The sequence below is a fragment of the Pistacia vera genome, unplaced genomic scaffold (assembly GCF_008641045.1).
Source record: "Pistacia vera cultivar Batoury unplaced genomic scaffold, PisVer_v2 Contig583, whole genome shotgun sequence".
In the NCBI taxonomy this organism is placed as follows: Eukaryota; Viridiplantae; Streptophyta; class Magnoliopsida; order Sapindales; family Anacardiaceae; genus Pistacia; species Pistacia vera.
In genome coordinates, this window is record NW_022196427.1 from 72,775 (window position 1) to 95,049 (window position 22,275).

Genomic DNA, 22,275 nt, shown 5'->3' on the forward strand with positions numbered 1-22,275 from the left:
AAATTATTTTAAAAAAATCATAATTAGTCCCTTAAGTTTAAGTATACTACAAAATACCTCTTAAAAAAAAAATTTCGTCCCTAAAATTTTAGTTTATTTAAAATGCCCAAAAAAACTATTTAGTCCCTAAAGTTTTGAAATCTTTAAAACACCCCTAGAAAATTTCAATAAGTTCCTATACTTTTAAATTATAGAAACCCCCTAAAACCTAAACTGGAGCGGATTTAAAATAGTGCAAGGAAGGTAGACAATGTTTACCATATAAGACCGTACCAAAGAACTTATCGTAAAAGCAAAGCACCTAAGTGATTTTGTCTCCTTACTCCCCAAGTAATAAATGACTTTTGAAGTTTGGAACTTTTGTAAGTAACAAACGACTTTCAAGTTTTTCATGTAATGGACTCAACATGGAATGATCCCTACTCATAATTTTGTGAAGCTCACTCTGCAGCACAATCAGTGAAGCCATTGCTTAAAAATTTTATCCAAGCGTACAGGGCGAGTTATTATGTTTTTGATAATCCATAAATCTTCTGTGTTCGTTTTGCAGCCTGAATTTGAACCTAGAGGTTCCATCGAACCATCCAATTTTGGAAGCATGACATATTATTTCTGAAGCATCTCGTTAGAACAACATAAATCTAAATCATTAATACAAACCTCAAAGCATATGGAAATACAAACAAACACAAATAAACGCATAGGAGGAAGATCAAGGTTGAGAACAGAATCGTTTAGTTTCCTCAGCATGCCGCCCTTTGCTTCCCTTATATTATAGCTAGTTATGATGATGAAAAGCCTCCTTAATCAATCTATTAAAATTATTATAAGATTTTCCTCCAATATCCGTAGTTTCTTCAGCCATCTTTTTCCATTCTTGAGCCTTCTGTCTCATTTGTTTTCCCCTCTCTCCTTCCATCATTTCCTTAACAAGAGCCTCAATGTCATCACGTTTCACATCTTCATTGACTTCCATGCCCATGCCCCAAGTTGTGCATGCATATCGACGATTCGTTTGCTGCTCAGCAAAGAAAGGCCAACAAATTACAGGAACACCACCATTTACAGTTTCAATCGTAGAATTCCACCCGCAATGTGTTAAAAATAGCCCAATTGAAGGGTGAGAAAGCACTTGGTCTTGCGGACACCAACTTACTATTAACCCTCTATCCTTTATCTCTTCAAAATATTCTTGAGGCAAGATCGCAGAATCGTCAGTACCCTCCACCACATCAGGCCTAAGAATCCATAAAAACGGGTGTTTGCTATTTGCAAGACCCCAGGCGAATTCTTTCAGGTGCTCGTCCGACATTACAGTAATGCTACCGTAATTAACATAAACAATTGAATCGGGTTCTTGTTTGTCAAGCCATTTTAGACATTCCGAGTCTTCCTTCCACAAGCTTGTTCTAAATGACTTGAAATGGTTGGTTTCCGGCAAATGCCTACAAAGCAAGGGAAGTGGACCTACTGTATACATGTTATTTCTAGGGAATTTAGAAGAAATAAACTCTAAAGCTTCATGCTCAAATTCATCATATGTGTTAAATATGATTGCGGAAGATTTCAGGCAGTTCTGTGATTCTGTGCCCAAGTAATCAAACATGATGTCGTTAACATCAGTGACTCTCATGAAGCTCGGCAAGTCCTTTAATCGTAGGTGGTTCACGCCCGGGATCCAGTCGATAGGTGTGTCAAGAGTGCCGTCCGTGAGAAACTTTTCATCTGGAAAGCAAAATTAAAAAATAAAAATAAAAAATGAAAACAATCTTAATTACTAATTAGACTGTTGGTGCATCATATGTTTAGGGAAAAAAAAAAGAACATATACAAATTGATACGACAAAATATAAATGATGGAATCAATATAAAAAAATCCTTAATTAATAAATTATTTAAAAAATAATACCATATCACTATATGTTCATATATTCATTCATTATATATGTAAATTTAGAGAAAAGGGAAAGAGTACATCAATATTAATAATAATATTAAGATTTTGGTATCCCAATAGCCTATGGGTAGGGCTGTCAGATGAGCCAACTCAGCTCGGCTCGACTTGCAGTTTCGCGAGCCTGAGGTGGCTTGCCTAAGCAAGGCTCCTTTTATTAGTTTTATAAACTATGGGGACTAAAGTGTTATCTTTATTCTTTAATTTAAAAAGTTTGTAAAAATGACATTTAACCCCCCGATGTAATTAGTTCTATAACACGAAATTAAACCCACAAATCAGATTTCCCAAATCGACAAACCCTAACCCCTAAATTTGTTCTTTCAAATATTCATAATCAGACATCAAAATCAAAATCAAAATAATGGTTGTGTTGAGGAAGAAGATGAAGATGAAGATGAAGATGAAGAAGATGGAGATGGTAGCAGTAATGCTCTGCAAGATGAAGACGAAGATGAAGATGAGATGAAGATGAAGATGAAGATGATGGAGATAAATACGAAGAAAAGGATGAAGAAGAAGATGATGGAGATGATGAAAATGAAGTCGAGTGGGCTCGAACTTGACTCGAACTCGATCGAGCTCGAGTTCGAGTCCCTTTTCTCAGACTCGACAGGCTCAAGCTCAATCCTGTAGCAAACGAACCGAGCCCAATAAGTCAAAAACTTGACTCAGCTTGTCTCGTTTACAGTCCTACCTATGGGGTAAAAGGAGTAAAGGACAGCTAATCATAAATTTTTAATAAAAGATGAAGATATGTATCCACTTCATATCTTTTTTCATCACATGCTTAGATCACATAAAAAATTAGTTAAAGTTTTCTTGTAAATTAAAAAAATGGGAACTTTTTATTGATTCCGGAGATTTAGAAAAAACAATCAGAAATAGACACGGAGGTACAGGCATAGGGAGAAAACTTGGGGATAGTGAGGAGTCATAGTTCAATTCTTGATCTTTTTTAATTTTAAAATAAGAAGATGTTAAATCTCACCTAACCTCGTAATTTAAAAATTAAACACCGAGGAAGTTTATAATTTATATGGGAAGTGATGAAATATAGCGATGGTATGCAGTTGTGTGGTGAAAGTTTTTTCATATATCAGAAAACGTTCATATTCACGCATTAAATTTGATTATTTTATGCTTGAAATAGACAAAGATTAACTACAAATACTTAACACACAGAAATATGTAATACATAAAGTAACAATCAACATTTAATTTATATATAAAATCGATTAGAATGATTCAGATAAACTGGATTTTGTAAATAATTAACATCTTTCCATATGAACTTTATACGAAATTCCATCTTAAGTTAGCTTTTTCTAACAAAAATCTCAACTGTTTTCTGCATACCAAGTCGTAAGTCAGAGTTACTAAATTTATTTTAACGGGAGAAACTATATAAATTGAATGCTGGCTTCAATGGAAGGGAAAGAAAGAGTAAAAAAAAAAACAGATACAGAGCACAACATACCTTTAAATGGAACTGTGCCTCTTTCGACAAGTTCGGCATACTGCAAATATCCCAACATGCCACAGACTGAGGCAGTCCATAATGTAACTACCGGTAAACCAAGTATTTCCGCAGCTTTAATACCAAATGTCATGACTCCATCAGAAACTATAGTAGTAACTGGGGGCACTTCTCCTGATGAGTTTAACTTAGATATTAGCTCCACAAATGGAGTCAAACAAGTTTTTCTTATCGAAGCGCACAAGGCTGGAATATCTTGAGTGGCATCGCGATCAGACGGCGGCAATCCGTCAGGTATGGTTTTGAATTGGAAATCAGGTAGGCCTTTGAGAGCGTTTGATCCTCTGGACCGGATCAAACGTTTATGGTTGAACTCAGTGTTAACATACGTAATATGGAAGCCTTTAGAATGTAGAAGTTTGGCTAATTGCATCATGGGAGTAACATGGCCTTGTGCTGGGTATGGAATTAGTACTGCATGAGGCTTTGTTGGTGTTTGGTGATCAATCGAACCCATCTTGAATGAAGAGATGAAGTAAGCAGATTCAATTAGGTATGAAGGGCAGTGCAGGTTTTCTTATAGAAATGTTATGGTATTTTATAGAGAACTTGGTAGCTTTCATGGGTATTACTTAATATTATTTGTTCAATAATTTCCCAATAATGTTGGTGTTTGCTTCTCCCACGTGGTTGAACTTGAACCCACCAGAACTTAACAGGACAGCAAGTCAATGTAAAATTTTCTTTCTTATTTATCTAATTAATTTATTTAATATATTAACTAATTAATTCCATTTAAACTATTGACTGAGGCAATAAGGGTATAAAGTCATAACCACGTGTATGACGTGGTCACACTGACACACTACTCAACCACTTCACTTTAAAGAATATACAAAAATCAAATTTCAAACCTTTTTATTTTCATAATTTATTATCTTTATAACAATGCAATACTATAAAAAAAATTATTTTAGCTAAAGCTGTAGGAATCTTACACTTAGACTGTTTTTTTTTTTTAATAAATAAATTATGGAAATTTTTACAAATATATAAAAATTGTATTAAATAGCATTTAAAAAATGCTGTCTTATATAAATTTAACTTTAAGACTATATATATGCCGGCCAGTTGTTGTGGCTTCTAGTGGCGCTTATTTTGTCGACAAATAAGTCGACTTAAAATTCGAAACTCAAAGACAAAAACTGAGAGTCAGATGGCATATTCTTATTCTTATAGTAAAGCAATTTATAAAATTAGTACTTGTACTAAAACCTTTATTGATAATTTCATTGTAGACATAAATAAAATAAAAAATTGGACTCAAAATAGATTAAAAGTCATGAGTCATGAGTTTATTTTAACTGAGTCTCAACTTCATCTCCAAGATTTTATGTAATGAATCTTGTGCATGTGAAAGCATAGTTTATCAAGGCGATTAAAAATAATATTTATTTGTACTTTCTGCTGGAAACTGATGTGTTATTTGTCGAATGGGATTATTAAATTACTATTTCGTGATCTCATCTAATCGTTACATTAATGATTAAAATAGTTTAATTATCATCATATTATGTGTTCCTGCCGTCTTGTGCTCTTGTTTGTCTCCAAATTGATGGGTTAATCAATTAAATTAATTACCTGTTTTCAATAAATAGGGAAACTATTTCGTAAATACCACCAGCATTTGAGGGTATATCTACATCGATTCCTTAATTGGTTAATTATAATATAGAAATCGTGTCACCTGCTTCCACCATGAGTATCTCTAGGTATACGTAACAAAGATTTCAATAAAAAAAACTAAATGGATTTGGTCTACATCCGAGTACCTTTCAGCTTTGTTTTTATTGAAACTGCTCACTTTTATTGGCTATTATTACTAAGAGTATATTACAATTTTATATAAGTCTTTTTTATTAACAAAAATGCTTGTTGGATCAATTGATGAGGATAAAATAGGGATATATTTGACTTTTCATAAAATGATCCATATATAAAAAGACTTATTTGCCCTTAGTGAATTAAGAAATAAAAAAGTGATTTAATGATATGAGAGAGAATTAAATGAAAGCTATTTCAAATTTCATTTAACTTTCTCTCTCATCATTAAGTATATAAATCAAATTTCAATGAGATATTTTCAAAATCTTAGATTTGTTATAAAATATTAGTTTTGTTACCAAGAACAAATCTAATATTTTAATTTAATTATATGATAAGAATTATTATATATATGACTCATACCAACAATTATAAGTTTAATTATAATCAAGACATTTATGATAAAAATTCAATGTCAAATAAGATCTATATTCCATTACAAGAAAAAACACTAGCTCTTCATTATTGCATAGTCCGTGATCTAGGCTTAACTGTAAATTTAAAAGTTAATGTCAATTTAATTATATAATAAGAGTTATTATACACGTGACTCATGCCAACAAAGTTTAATTATAACATCAATAATACTACTTTTTCTCAAAATTTTATCCCAAATTTTACTTTCCAAGTGATGTATCATCGTATGTGACATTAACATTTCAATCTTTCTTTTTTTAATTATCTATGGGTGACCAAATGGTTCAATAGAGGCTCTTGGGTGCATTACTCAAGAGGTCATGAGTTCGAGTTTCCCCTCGGTTGCTAATAGGGATAGTCACTAGAACTCTTATCCAGTTAGTAGTTCCAGTATCATGAGGATTAGTTAAGGTGCGGGTGAGCTAGCCTGGACACCCCTAGTCATTAAAAAAAAAAAAAAAAAAATTTAAGTCTTTTATGAAAAATAATAGAAGAAGAAAATAATAGAAGATACATGGTATATATCTTTATATACCATGTATATCTTTACATGTCATATATATATATGTGTGTGTGTGTGTGTGTGTGTGTGTGAGATAAATATGACATATAGTATTAACTTACTATGTGATTTTTTATATAGTGTACCATATATAAATATCTTTATCTTTACATGTTGTATTTCACATTTTAGAATTGTGAATTGAGTATACGTACATGTTGCATATATAGTACTATGTGATTTTGTATATAGTGTATCATATATATAATGTACCATATGTAGTATTGAGTATATATGGCAATATATATAACATGTTTGTCACAAATTTTACATAGTAATATAACTATTTTTTTTTTTTTTTTATATCTATGATTTTGTGAATCATAAAATTTTTTAAATAGAATATCTACATGTCATTTTAAAAAATCGTCTTACTTGCATTAATAGTATAGCAATATATAACTTACATAGTATTTTAATATGAGATTAGGGTTTGCATTATCTTTTAAGACCATTAACGATAATATTATATTTTAAGACTATTAACAATAGCATTTTAATATGAAATTAGGGTTCGTATTATTTATTGGAGATATGTATTGATGTCATCCATCGTCGCAAATGTAACAGCTGTGGAAATGATAAAATCTCAAGAAAAGACTTTACGTGTTTTTTTTTTTTTTTTTCTAAAAAGAAATTTAATTATTACAATAAATTAATTACAATTTTCTAACTTCTATTCTTAGAAATATTGAAATAATCATTACTTCTCTCTCATCCTTCCATAATGTCAATTAGGGAAATTGTTTTCCCTCCAAAAGGCAGGGCTTATGAGACAAAAATAAATTTATTTTATTGAAGAGTAAATTCGTAAATTTACGTACCCAAAAATTGTTTTGATTCGGATCAACTGATCCAAATAGCACTGTCATTTTATTAATTGTTCATCATTTATTAGATACAGCACATCCACCTTGTAAAATGCGATTTCTTTCGTAAATATTTACTTTGGAATCTCCATGCTTTTAATGGATAGTTTCTAAAAGGACCCGAATCATGTATTTATAATTATCTTTTTGTTGGATGAGTATTGAATTTCGCAAAAGAGGCAAGTTTCTTAAGACGGGACCTAGAAAAATATAACTTATTACAATATGAAATTTCTTATTTATAAAGGCCCAAGTTGAGACCAACATTTTTTATGACTACATGAAGGTTATTCCTATATAGAGTATCATATAGAGAGTTCTACTTCCTTAATTGGTTAATTATAATATAGAAATCGTGTCACCTGCTTCCACCATGAGTATCTCTAGGTATACGTAACAAAGATTTCAATAAAAAAACTAAATGGATTTGGTCTACATCCAACTACCTTTCAGCTTTGTTTTTATTGAAACTGCTCACTTTTATTGGCTACTATCACTAAGAGTATATTACAATTTTATATGTGTCTTTTTTATTAACAAAAATGCTTGTTGGATCAATTGATCTGGATCAAATAGGGATATATTTAACTTTTTATAAGATGATTCATATATAAAAATACTTATTTGTCGTGAATTAAGAAATAAAAAAGTAATTTAATGATATGAGAGAGAGAATTAAATGAAAGTGATTTCAAATTTCATTTAATTTTCTCTCTATCATTAAGTCTATAAATTAAATTTCAATGAGATATTTTCAAAATCTTAGATTTGTTGTAAAATATTAGTTTTGTTACCAAGAACAAATCCAATATTTTAATTTAATTATATGATAAGAGTTATTATATATATGACTCATGCCAACAATTATAAGTTTAATTATAATCAAGACATTTATGATAAAAATTCAATTTCATATAAAATCTATATTCCATTACAAGGAAAAACACTAGCTCTTCATAATTGCATAGTCCGTAATCTAGGCTTTACTGTAAATTTAAAAGTTAATGTCAATTTAATTATATAATAAGAGTTATTATACACATGACTTATGCCAACAAAGTTTAATTATAACATCAATAATAGTATTTTTCTCAAAATTTTATCCCAAATTTTACTTCCCATGTGATGTATCATCCTATGTGACATTAACATTTCAATCTTTCTTTTTTTAACTATCTATGAGTGGTCGAGTGGTTCAATAGGGACTTTTGGGTGCATTACTCAAGAGGTCATGAGTTCGAGTCCTCCCTTAGTTGCTAATAGGGATAGTCACTAGAACTCTTACCCCGTTGGTAGTTTTAGTATCCTGAGGATTAGTTAAGGTGCACATGAGCTGTCTGGACACCCCCAGTCATTAAAAAAAAAAAAAAACCATTTCAGTCTTTTATGAAAAATAATAGAAGAAAACAATCACATTCTCTTCTTTTTAGTTTTTTCTTCATAATATTCTTTCAATACTATAGACAGTGAATTAATATAGTTCTTATCTAGTGTGAAAGTTAAAAATTTCAAGGTGACCATATTTAATATTTTTCACATGTATACATATTAGTTTCAAAATCTAAAGTTTTTGAAATATAAAACCTAATATAGATATTTATTTGCCTAGTGTTTTAATCAAATTTTGATGGATACTTTTCTCTTAATAATAAAATGCTAGTATATTATAAATTTGCATATAAAATTTCAATGATTTTTTTAATTAAGCACGAGAGAAGGCCTAAATTAGAAATTTTCGCCTTAAGCCTCTACTTTCCTTAAGACGACCTTGTATATATATATATCTCTAGATATATAGATACTATATAGAGAGAGAGAGAGAGAGAGAGAGAGAGAGAGAGAGAGAGAGAGTACCATACATATACTTGTCTCAGACACACATACACACACAGATATATATATATAGTGTACCATATATATGTGGCATAAATATGTGATAAATGAATTAAAAGTATTAACATACTGTATATCTTTATATATCATAGATATCTTTACATGCCATATATATATATATATATGTGTGTGTGTGTGTGTGTGTGTGTGTGTGATAAATATGACATATAGTATTAACTTATTATGTGATTTTTTAAATAGTGTACCATATATAAATATCTTTATCTTTACATGTTGTATTTCACATTTTAGAATTGAGTATACGTACATGTTGCATATACAGTAGAACCTCTCTATAGTCATAATGTTGGGATCGATTAAATTTATTACTATAAGGAAGATATAATTTAATAGAGGTGTAGGTACAAGAATTATTGTTTTGATTTCTTATTTTATAAATTATATTTTAGTAGTATTATGATTTCAATTCATTGTTTTAGTAGTATTAAGATAGTACGGAAATAGATATCAAAAAGTCACTGTAAAATTGAGTAATCAGATTCGACAACTTCACTACACTAATCAAATAAATATTAATGTCTTCCTCAATTATCCAAATGAGCAACAAGTCGTGTATATTTTAATTAAAGAAGAAATCATTACTTGAATTAGACAAAAAGAGGAAGAAGACAATCCTAAGGATGATAGTACAGAAATACAAAAAATTTTATGCCAAGAAGCTCTAAACATACTTGAGAGCTAGAAATATTTTGGCTTCAATAAGAAAGTGTCTATGTTGGCAGCTTCTTACGTATCCACAAGATAAAAAATATGGTAACAACTTTAAAGCATAAATCATTGTCCCAAACAACTTTAGATAAATATTTTATTTCATCTTACACTTTTAATGTAACATAACATATATTTTTTGTTATATACATATAATTATTACTATGTAGAGGCAAGTTTCTTAAGACGGGACCTAGAAAAATTATAACTTATTACAATATGAAATTTCTTATTTATAAATGGCCCAAGTTGAGACCAACATTTTTTATGACTACATGAAGGTTATTCCTATATAGAGTATCACTATAGAGAGGTTCTACTGTACTATGTGATTTTGTATATAGTGTATCATATATATAATGTATCATATGTAGTATTGAGTATCTATGGCAATATATATAACATGTTTGTCACAAATTTTACATAGTAATATAACTATTTTTTTTTTTTTTTTTTTATGTCTATGATTTTGTGAATCATAATTTTTTTTTTAAATAGAATATCTACATGCCATTTTAAAAAATCGCCTTACTTGCATTAATAGTATAGCAATATATGACTTTCATAGTATTTTAATATGAGATTAGGGTTTGCATTATCTTTTAAGACCATTAATGATAATATTATATTTTAAGACTATTAACAATAGCATTTTAATATGAAATTAAGGTTCGCATTATCTATTGGAGATATGTATTGATGTCATCCATCGTCGCAAATGTAACAACTTTGGAAATGATAAAATCTCAACGAAAGAGTTTATATATATATATTTTTTTTTTTTTTCTAAAATGAAAAAAGAAATTTAATTATTACAATAAATTAATTACAATTTTCCAACTTCTGTTCTTAGTATTGAAGTAATTATTACTTCTCTCTCATCCTTCCATAATGTCAATTGAGGGAATTGTTTTCCCTCCAAAAGGTAGGGTTTATGAGACAAAAATAAATTTATTTTATTGAAGAATAAATTTGTAAATTTACCTTCCCAAAAATGTTTTTGATTCGGATCAACTGATCCAAATAGCACTGTCATTTTATTAATTGTTCCTCATTTATTAGATACAACCATCCACCTTGTAAAATGCGATTTCTTTCATAAATATTTAATGGATAGTTTCTAAAAGGACCCGAATCATATATTTATAATTATCTTTTTGTTGGATGAGTATTGAATTTCGCAAAAGAGTTGTGTTACCTGAATAATGGCAAATTAAATCCTTTTTGTATAATAACAAAGAAAGGTTTTAATACGTTTTTTTCTATATTTTTAAATACCATTTGAAATGATAAAGCTCTCGTCCCATAGTCAAAGGGAGATAAAGTTTATGGAATTTAGTGGTTATTAATCGATTTTCATATTCACTAAAGACAGTGATGTTTTTATTTTAATATTTTTTTTTTTCATGTTTTCATATTGTTAACTTTAATAGAAATGAAATTGCTTTCAAGCTACTACTTTATTTAGAAAACTTATAGCCTATTTATAGGTTTATATCCAACAGAAAATAGCAAAATCACATTCTAAAAACTAGTTTACTTGACCATGTTCTGCAAAATAATAATAATCTATTCCCTAAAGACTAGGACAAACTTGACTTAGTAAAATTATATAAAAATGTGCAAAGAATTATTCAACAATCCCTCCCTTAAACTGAATAACTTTTAAGCTTCAGTTTATATGTGCAGCTCCTTCAATTAGAACTTTCCAAGGTGCAAATGCCTAACAACCTTCTTAGATTTTGGAAGGGAAGAGGTCTGAGAGGTTTAGTAAATATATCATCCAACTGATCTTCACTTTGACAATACTTCATATCAATTGTTCCATCATTGATGAGATCTCTTAAAAAATAATACTTCACATCAATATGTTTGCTTCTTCCATGTGGCACAGGATTCTTAGAGAGTTTGATGGTTGAGTTGTCGTCACAAAACACTGTAGTAGCTCTTACTTGCTTGAAATGTAGATCTTCAAGAATTCTCCTAAGCCAGATAGCTTGACAAGCACAAGCTATTGCAACAACAAATTCAGCTTCAGTAGTTGACAAGGTGACAATTGGTTGCTTTTTGGAAGACCGTGAAACAACCTCTGTGCCCAACATAAAAACATAACCCGAAGTGCTCTTTCTATCATCTTGATCTCCTGCATAATCATTGTCAGTAAACTGAACAAACTAACTTTTTACCTTTCTTATAGAATAGTCCAAAATCTCTAGTTCCTTCCAAGTAATGAAAGATTCTTTTGGCAGTTAACAAATGCGTTTCTATTGGGTTCTCCATATATCTACTTATTAGACTCACAAAATACATTATGTCTGGCCTTGTTGTAGTTAAATACATCAAGTTGCCCACAATTTGCTTGTAAATTGTGCTATTCACTTTCTTTCCTCCATGATCTTTATTTAGCTTCAAGCCAAACTCAGTTGGAGTGCTTACAGGATTGCAATTTTTCATCTGAAACCTGTCCAAAATTCCTCATACATACTTCTTTTGATAAATAAAGATCCCATTAGTAGACTACACTGCTTCTATGCTGAGGAAGTAATGCATCATACCAAGATTAGTCATTTCAAATTCAACCATCATAGACTTCTTGAACTCTTCAAGCATGACACTATTATTTTCAGTAAATTTAAGATCGTCTACATATAGGCAGATGACGAGCATTTTCCCTTCATCTCTAATTTTAACAAAAAGTGTGTGCTCAAATGGAAATTTCTGAAAACGTTCTTTCAAAAAACAAGCCTTAATGCGACTATACCAAGCATGTCGGGCTTGTTTTAATCCATAAAGAGCCTTTTTTAAGCTATACACTTTATGCTCATTTTTTATTTTAATATAACCAAGAGGTTGTTCTACAAATACTTGTTCCTCCAAGTGTCCATGCAAGAAAGTAGATTTAACATTTAGCTGAAAGATAGGTGAAGAATTTTGTGCCGCCAACGCAATCACCAATCTGATTGTATCATGTCTTGCAACTGGAGCAAAAACTTCTGTATAGTCGACCCCATATTCTTGCTTGTATCCCTTGGCCACCAATCGCACCTTATACTTATCAACTTCACCATTTTCCCTTAGTTTTGTTTTGAAGACCCATTTTACGCCAATGGTTTTGTGCCTGTTGGAAGATCACATAACGATGGCTTCAATTTCATCATCCATTGCCTTTAGCCATTTTGATTATTTGGCAACAATTTTGAAAGTTGTAGGGTCACAATATGAAAATAAAGCTAAATGGGTGATTGGATCTTCAGTTTGATCAATTACGATTACCTCATAGTCTTTCATCCATGCAGGCCTTTTTCGAACATAGTGAAGAGATTGTGATATTGCATCAGTAGCTTCTAATACTATTGGTAAAGTTTCAACAATTGTTGAAGTTGAAATTTCGGGCATAAAGGCTACTAGAGTTGGCTGCATTTTTCCTTCAGCATCATTATCCAAAATGATTGGAGTAGGCTATCGCTTATTCCAATCCCAAGTGCATTCTTCATTGAAAACAATATCTCTATTGGTCACAATCTTTTTTGTCAACAGGTTGAACAATTTATATGCTTCGAATGCTTCACTAACATCAAGAAAGACACATTTTTCACCCTTATCATCAACTTTCTTTCTTTTCTCATTTGGAACATGTGCATATGTGATGCAACCGAAAATTCTAAAGTGATCTACAGCTGGTCTCCACCCACTCTAGCCTTTTCTGGTGTCATGTTTTGAACGGCAAAAGTAAGACTTCTATTTAAGACGTGAATGCTCCAGTTTACTGCTTTTGCCAAAAAAATCTTTGGAATTCTCCCTCTTGCCAACAAGCTTCTCACCAAATTGAGGACGGTTCTATTTTTCCTCTCCGATACACCATTTTGTTATAGTGTATAAGCAATTGTGAGCTCTCTTCGAATGCCATGATCTTCACAAAAAAACTTCAAATTCTTTTGAGCAATATTCCCCACCACGATTAGTACGAAAAGTTTTAATGGTCTTTCCTATTTCATTCTCAAATCATGCCTTGAAGCTTTTAATAAAAGCTTATGATTTCTCATGTAAAAAATAAACCCAAGTTTTTTTAGCATAATCATCCATGAAAGTGATTAAGTATTTTTTTATCTCCATTAGAATATGGTTTTATTGGCCCACAAATATCGGAATGAACTAGCTCTAGGATAGTTTTTGCTTTACATGGCTTGCCTTGATGGTATTGAGAACGATATTATTTGCCAACAACACATTCTTCATAAACTTTGGAAGGAATAACAATTTGAGGAAGACCTGTGACCATATTTTTCTGTTAAATGGTATTTAGTCCACCAAAACTCAAGTGGCCATAGCGAAAATGCCACAACCATGAAAAGTCTTTCACTTTAGCCATCAATCAAGATTGAACACTTTCAATCTTCAGTGGAAACAACTTATTTGAACTCATTTGAACAACAACTATAGCTCCTCTAGTAGGATCATATATCTTATAAGCACCCTTCTGAATAGTGATTACATAACCTTTTTCTTGCAATTGACCAACACTTAACAAATTGCTTTTTAAGTCAGGAACATAGAGGACATTGGAAATTGTTTCTTCAAAATCATTCTTGGTTCTTATCTTAATATCACCCTTTCCCATCACATTCACAATAGAACAATCACCCAAACTTGATTATGGAAGAAGTCATCTAATTACTTGAGTGCCTATGTATCTTGCAGGTTGAAGTAGAACATGAGGATATCTCCTGGGCATACTCCAACTCTCTTCAATTGCCTCTCTTGTCATCTCAATTCTGACATGATATTATAGCATATAGGTTTAGGACAGTGAGTAGCTATTCATATGGATATATGTATGTCTAGGAAAATTATATCAACAAGACAATAAATGTCGAAAGAGGTTGGGTTTTAAATGGGACCATTTGTCACCTCTCCAGTGTTTCCTCAAAATTTTCTTGGTGCATATTGAATCATTTTCAGCTCTTACTACTATCGCGGGTTATTGAGTTGTTCCGCTAAACAACCTATTCTAGCCTCAAGTTATGCTTCAACTTGCAAGATACATAGGCACTCGAGTTAGATAACTTCTTCCATAATCAAGCTTCCGCTAATAAATCCACTCTAATCTAATGGCAGACAATATTCACCTCCACTACGCAAATTTGAAGTTTATGACTTATACGAATCACAAGCTTGAGGGGGAGTGTTGACATACAAATATGGGAAGAAAATATGTGACATTAATTCACATATCATTTGGACATGGAATGAGAATATGTGAATTATTCTCATTCCTAATTATGTTAAGATATGATTTTCTTTGTTTTATTATTGAGATTGTACCATTATTTGTAGTATTTTATATCCTTATATAGCTATCAAACTTTGTATAAATAAGTTGTGTATTCACAACTCAAATACAACAACTCAATACAAATAATTCAATTCAATTGAGTACAATTCTTGCCCTCTCAAAGATATCTCTCAAACATACTCCGACTCTCTTCAATTGCCTCTTTTTCCTTCTCAAAGGTATCTCTCGAGCATACTCCAGATCTCTTCAATTACCTCTCTTGCCCTCTCAATTTTAACACGGTATCAAAGCTCTTCTCTCAATTCTAACAGTTTGGAAGGCTCGTTTAACGACATTTTCTCTTATTGTAGCCTTGAGATCCACATCCCCATACTTGTGTAACTGGATGATTTCATCTCTAGATGTAATTCTTTGTTCTTGAAGGCCTCTATGAAGTCGATGCACACAAATTGGTGGCAAGACATGTCTGGCTTTGACATCATCTGAATAGTTCATTAAGAGTAATATCCTAAAGCCATGATGGAATCATTATAAGCTATTAGGAACATATCTTGTGTATACATGTTGTGGCACCATTGATAATAATAACTCAATCCCCAATTTCTACAAACTGCCAAGAGGTGACCACCTGCCAATTGACTTACTCGTCATTTCTTACAACTACATGTACGACTGTTAAGATTAACAAGACCATCAATTTTATCATCACACACTTGAAACACAATACCATCAATGGGGAAAAAAACCAAAGTAATTAACTGATTATGTTAAACTTTCTTCGACTTCATTATTTGCCAATGTGTTAGGTAAATGTTTCACTCTATTGCCACATCATGCCGATCATTAAACCAATTTGAAATGTCTTTCAAAGAAATTCATCAATCATAGTAATGGGCAAACGCAAGGACGTAGCCAAGATTTTGAGTGAGTGAGTTCAAAACATCTAAGTTGATAAATTTATAATAAAATATATACTGAAATGCAAATCTTATAACTTAGGCTTTTCATAATCTAGAAATTTAATCTTCCAATTTCAAACGCATTTATTAAACTCAACAAAAACCTATTCATGATTTTTCATCAATTAAGAAAGCAAAAAAAAAAAAAAAAAAAAAAAAAAAAAAAAAAAAAAAGGAGCATCATCTTATTTTGTAACCTCTAAAGGAATAACCTCTCCTGAGTAATTTAACCAAGGAAGAAGAAAATATGGGAGAGGAGAGGAAATTAAAAAAAGAGAAAAGGTAAAAAAAATGTTAATTAATTCAAATTTTGTGAGTCAAAATTGTAAATTCTATAATATATAAATTTTTTTTTTTTTTTTTTTTTTTTAAGTTGAGTGGGTTCAATTGAACCCATAATGGTGTATGTGCTAATGCCTGACGACGAGCCATCTTCAAAATATTGTTTATAGAATCAACAATGTTTGGAAATCCTATGGAATGGCCATTCCCCCGAAAAAATCAAAGAAAACAAATGAATGGACATTCCCTTGTGTAAATCGTCAAATAAACACGTCATATTTCATTAGACTTGGCAAAAAGGTACTTGTACCCATGGGTCAACGGGTACTCGTGTCAAATGGGTGGTATACCCTCAAAATTTACCCGTGAAAATTTTATCCGTACACAGCTTGCCCGTGAAAAATACGGGTGGGCCAAGTAATGCCTGCGGATACCCACATTTTATTTAAAAAAATCATTAAAAAATTAAAACCCTAAAATTTTTTCCCAATCTCTCTCACACACAGACCAACGCCCATTTCTCTCAATCTCTCTCTCAATCAGACAAAGAAGAATTGGAAGGTGAAGACTGACGAAGAAAAGAAATATGAAAAAGTGGAGAGGGAGAAAAACGAAGAAGAATTGGAGAGAGGGAAAAATTATGCAAAAGGGGGGAAGGAGAAAAGACAAAGAAGAATTGAGAGAGGGGAAGAAGAAGCCGAAGAGAATTGGAGAGTGAGGGAAGAGCGGCGAAGATGAAAGAGAAATAAATGAGAGAAAAAACCTAAAAATAAACTTAGAGAGGAAAATTTTAAAAAGTAAAATAACGACTTGGGGGTCGACCCGTACCCACACAGACAGGTATGGGTCTCATTTTTCTACCCGTGTCCGTTTTGTCCGTTACTTATAGCTATCCGGCCCGTACCCACCCGTTTGCCAGGTCTAGAGTGAGGGAAAAAGCGGCGAAGATGAAAGAGAAATAAATGAGAGAAAAAACCTAAAATAAAAACTTAGAGAGGAAAAATTTTAAAAAGTAAAATAAACGGGTGACTTGGGGGTCGACCCGTACCCACACAACGGGTATGGGTCATCATTTTTCTACCCGTGTCTGTTTTGTCCGTTACTTATAGCTATCTGCCCGTACCCACCCGTTTGCCCAGTCTAATGTCATTATAAGGATGAATTAATTAATTAACCTTTATACATCTACAAGAATTAAAATAACCAAGTTAAAATTCAGATTCATACAAAGTCTTCCTTCTGGGTTGCTGTTATATTCACTCATACTCCATATCTCAGTTGATATATGTGTTTACGCTTCTTAGAAATCAAATAACAACTTATTAGGCATTTGGTAGTATTGATAATTTTGGTTTGATAGCTATGGAATAGATAGTGATTATTATTATCGAACTTCATATAGTTTTCATTGTTACATTATCGGAACAATCTCATAGTTTTTGAAAGTACAACAAATACATCAGAAGAATAAATTTATTGAGAATTGACACAGGAAAGCCTCGGCTGATGTCTTTATTATAGGTAACAAATACTTCTGTAATTAATAATCCATGCTTTCCCTCCCACTTTTTCACTAATTACCATGATGGAGAGCCTCCTTAATCAATCTATTAAAATCATTATAAGATTTTCCTCCAATATCCGTTGCTTCTTCCGCTTTCTTTTTCCACTCCTCAGCCTTCTGCCTCATTTTCATCCCTTTCTCACCATCCATCATTTCTTTAACAAGAGCCTTAATGTCATCGCGCTTTACATCTTCATTGACTTCCATGCCCATGCCCCAAGTTGTGCATGCATATCGGCAATTCGTTTGTTGCTCAGCAAAGAAAGGCCAACAAATTACAGGCACGCCACCGCATACGCTTTCTAGCGTAGAATTCCACCCGCAATGTGTTAGAAAAACACCAATGGATGGGTGTGAGAGAACTTTGTCCTGTGGACACCAACTCACTACTAACGCTCTATCCTTTATCTCTTCAAAAAAGTCTTCAAGTAAGTCTGCAGAATTGTCACTACCTTTCACCACATCCGGTCTAACCACCCATAAAAATGGCTTTTTGGTATTTGCAAGACCCCATGCAAATTCTTTCAAATGTTGGTCAGTCATCATAGTCACACTACCATAATTAACGTACACGACTGAATTGGGTTCTCTTTTGTCGAGCCATTTAAGGCATTCTGTGTCTTCCTTCCACAAGCTTGACCTGAATGACTTGAAATAACCGTTTTCAGGCAGATGCTTAGAGAGCAAGGGCAGTGGACCTGTTGTGTAAATGTTGGGAGAGTTGGGAGCGATAAGGTCTAATGCTTGAGCTTCAAATTCATCAAATGTGTTGAATATGATTGCGGAAGATTTCAAGCAGTTGAGGGCTTCTGTTTTCAAGAAATCGAACATAATATCGTTGACATCAGTAACTCTCATGAAGTTTGGCAAGTCCTTTAGCCGCATGTGGTCGACACCGGGGATCCAATCAACAGGTGTATCGAGAGTGCCGTCACTAAGGAACCTTTCATCTGAAAGTAGATAAATATAATAATGTTAATTAGTTTAAATTATAGTTTTGGAATTTCGGCTAATTTCGGAGAGTAAAAAGAACAATACTATAAACCAACTCAAGTTAATTGACCTCAATATTTTTGTAAACATCAGTTTTATCTTTTATGTTCAATAGAATATATGGGCCACAAGGCCCACAGCTAGAACTTATAAGTTTTTTTTTTTTTTTTTGTCCAAAATATGTAAGGATAGTGAATCTATTTGGAAAATTTCTTTGAATGATTTTGGCACAGTATGGTCAATGGTGAGAATTCTAGATAATTAAGCATGCTTTTTAAATTATTATTATTGGTACTCGGTTATTACTAATTTTTTTATTGCTTCCTAGGTTTTTAGTTAAAACGATTCAAAAGAAAAACAGGGTGCCTAATAATAATAATAATAATAATAATATCAGACTATATTTATAAAATGAAATAATTTATTAAAATTTTAATAAATCTCAGTTGAAATTCATATATCACACATAAATTTCTTGGATGAATTAATCAAACACCAAGAACTTCGTGGAAATATTTTTGATAAATTATTTTTACAATTTAAAAATAATTCATCAATCATTAAATTATTTTAGAAAGAAAATATTACACTAGTAAATTGTTTTGCAATTTATATTGGTTATGATGTTGTTAAGGTAACGAAATAAGCTTTTAAAATAATTTGACTTTTAAAAGTTATTATTTGGAGCAGCTTAATATTCAACTTAAACCTTAAAATGTGATCTACCAAACATTTTAGAATCATAACTTTAATAATCCAGTGATTATTTATTTAAGTAGAAACAATTCCAATCACAAAGCGAAAATAAAACAGTACCTTTGAATGGAACAATGCCTCGTTTGATGAGTTCAGTATACTGCAAATATCCCACGAAGCCACATACAGAGGCAGTCCAAAAGGAGACCACTGGTAACCCAAGTATTTCCCCGGCCTTAATTCCAAATGTCATCACTCCATCACAAATTATGCAAGTAACTTTCGGCACTTCCGGTGAGTCATTTAGCTTAGTTATGAGCTCCACAAATGGAGCCAAACAAGTTTTTCTTGTAGAATCACTCAAGGAAGGAACATCTTGCGTTGCATCACGATCGGACGGGGGTAAACCATCGGGTATGGTTTCGAATCGAAAATCTGGTAGACCTTTGAGAGTGTCTTCTCCTTTGGAACGGACTAAACGTGAATGGTTGAACTCGGTGTTGACGAAGGTAATTTGAAAGCCTTTGGAGTGTAAAAGTTTGGCTAGTTGAAACATGGGATTAACATGGCCTTGTGCTGGGTATGGAACTAGTATTGCATGTGGTTTTGTTGCTTCAACTGAACCCATCTTTTGGCCGAGATTTTTTTGAGGATTAAGTTCAGGACCTGTGTTGGGTTTCCCCAGAAGTTTGAACTTTATAGAGCAGATCAGTGATTCGGGATGACATATTTACCCTTGTAGTTTAGTTAGTCTACTCTCATCCCCAATGATTCTCGAAACAAACACTTTCGCCCTTAAGATAAAGGACATTGATATCAATATTGATCTGACACAACTTTTTATGCAAGTACCATATTAACCTTCTTGTCTTATTCAGAAGATATTTCAAAACAATTTCCCTGGTTTTGTAATAGATATGAAATCAGAAAATTAATGGCGGATCCAATGAATGACATGTGAGGACCACGGTCCCACTCAATTTTTAAAAAATTTCAGAGTTCATATTTATTTTATATGTAATTTTGTCCGTAAAGAATTTTGAGATTTTGGGAATGAAACGACACCTACAGTACGTTTGGATTTTGTTTTTGTAAAACCCTATTTTTAATCCTAATATATATATTATATATTTTTTGTGATTTTTATTTTTATGTAAAAGGATTTGTTAGTTTTTAAAAGTTTTATTGGAAATGAAAATGAAAAGAATAAGAACTGATGGGTTTACATGTAACTAAGGAGAGAAATCTAGGTATTTTTATAACAAAAAGTTAATGTGGCGGGGTCATGGTGAATAAAAGAATTTTGGGACAGGTTCATAATTCAAAGAAGCTGTTTTATATATAAAGTGGATTGTTCGCCCAAAATAAAGAAGAAGAGAGAAAACCCCGTAAAGAAGAAGGGAAGAAAAAGCAAAGGAAAGGGAAAAAGAGAAGAGAGGAAATAATGGGTTTGACCAGTTTTATCTATTTGATTTTTCTACACTTGAGTTGATGGTACTTGAGAACCAAACTGAGACTTATGTTATAACCATGCGTTCTTGTGATGAATTTGCTGAGTTACAAAGAATTTGGTTTAAAAAGGATATTTTGTATACGTTGGTGTATAAGCTTGTGAAACTTGCATTGGTTTTACCAGTTGTGACTGCAACTGTTGAAAGAGTTTTTTTCTGCAATGAATCTTGTAAAAAGTCGGTTACGCAATCAAATGGGAGATTAATGGATGAATGATTGCTTAGTAATTATATTGAGAAAGATGTATTTGATACAATTGATGATGAGATGATTGTCCAACGTTTTCAAAATATGAAACTTGTTGAGGACAATTGTAGAAAATTTATTTTATTTTTACAAAAATTGTTTTATTTTTTAAAGATATTTATTTGTATCTTATAACTTTTTGTTGAAGCTCATCGTAATTAAAAAAAAGTATGGTTATGATTGGTTTTAATTTTTTTGTTTTGTTTATTTTTTGCCCCCATCGAGTGAAATTCCTGGATTCACCACTGTAGAAAATAGTAACAAAATAATTTTTATAAAATTGAATTAATTCTACTAAACGAAGGATAGAAAAACCCTTTCAATTTAACAAAAAATTACACTTCTACCTATTCTATACATGCATGCAATTTCCGGAGGTAGTTAGAATACAATTTACATACAAATTCCTCTCAATAAAAGAAAAAATATTATTGATACTTACCGTCCATCTACACTTCCACTCATTCTTTCTAACGTAGAATCTATAGCGGCTGAAATCCTAGAGTGGGCCGAGCATTAGAAGCCCAAACGTGGATAGACAAACTTAAAACATTCATAACTTTTAATCCGAGAAGAGTTACAGGACCGACGGAAAGTTCGCTTCGAGTCTAACGTCATGAATGACAACTTGGTCCTTTGGGTGGGGGTCATTTTCAAGGCTAAAATCCACTGTTTCAGCATGTTTTGGAGTCGTTTAAGTTTTCCGTGTGTTTTTCCTATTTTATTTAGAGTCCTTTCTTATTTTATAATTAGTCAACAGTCAAGATTTGTTTTTTTAATTAATTTGTGTGTTTAATTATGATTTTATTTCCTTGTTTGATTGGAACTCTTGTTAGGGTTGGTTTTCACCACCCTATATAAACATATTATTCGTATTGGAAATTATGTAGATTTTACTTCAAACTTTATGACCCAAGTTTCTTTGATTGAGATTTATTTATC

The 22,275-nt window shown here is 31.8% G+C and overlaps 2 protein-coding genes across 2 annotated transcripts; both read right to left on the reverse strand.

Moving 5' to 3' along the window:
- Positions 1 to 727: 727 nt before the first annotated feature.
- Positions 728 to 4,039, reverse strand: LOC116109601 (linamarin synthase 2-like). The gene is made up of 2 exons (XM_031395835.1): positions 3,435 to 4,039; positions 728 to 1,725 (listed from the first exon to the last, which is right to left on the reverse strand). Exons 1-2 carry the CDS (start codon positions 3,949 to 3,951, stop codon positions 779 to 781), a joined length of 1,464 nt encoding a protein of 487 aa, XP_031251695.1. The 5' UTR covers positions 3,952 to 4,039; the 3' UTR covers positions 728 to 778.
- Positions 4,040 to 17,683: 13,644 nt separating this feature from the next.
- On the reverse strand, positions 17,684 to 20,231 carry LOC116109600 (linamarin synthase 2-like). Its single transcript, XM_031395834.1, has 2 exons — positions 19,696 to 20,231; positions 17,684 to 18,836 (listed from the first exon to the last, which is right to left on the reverse strand). Exons 1-2 carry the CDS (start codon positions 20,201 to 20,203, stop codon positions 17,896 to 17,898), a joined length of 1,449 nt encoding a protein of 482 aa, XP_031251694.1. The 5' UTR covers positions 20,204 to 20,231; the 3' UTR covers positions 17,684 to 17,895.
- Between the last annotated feature and the right edge of the window lie 2,044 nt (positions 20,232 to 22,275).

Coding starts and splice junctions, on each gene's coding strand:
- LOC116109601 (XM_031395835.1), bottom strand. CDS start 3,951: ATGGGTTCGATTGATCACCAAACACCAACAAAGCCTCATGCAGTACTA. Junction 1,726..3,434: donor AGGCACAGTTCCATTTAAAG/GTATGTTGTGCT, acceptor TTTGCTTTCCAG/ATGAAAAGTTTCTCACGGAC.
- LOC116109600 (XM_031395834.1), bottom strand. CDS start 20,203: ATGGGTTCAGTTGAAGCAACAAAACCACATGCAATACTAGTTCCATAC. Junction 18,837..19,695: donor AGGCATTGTTCCATTCAAAG/GTACTGTTTTAT, acceptor ATCTACTTTCAG/ATGAAAGGTTCCTTAGTGAC.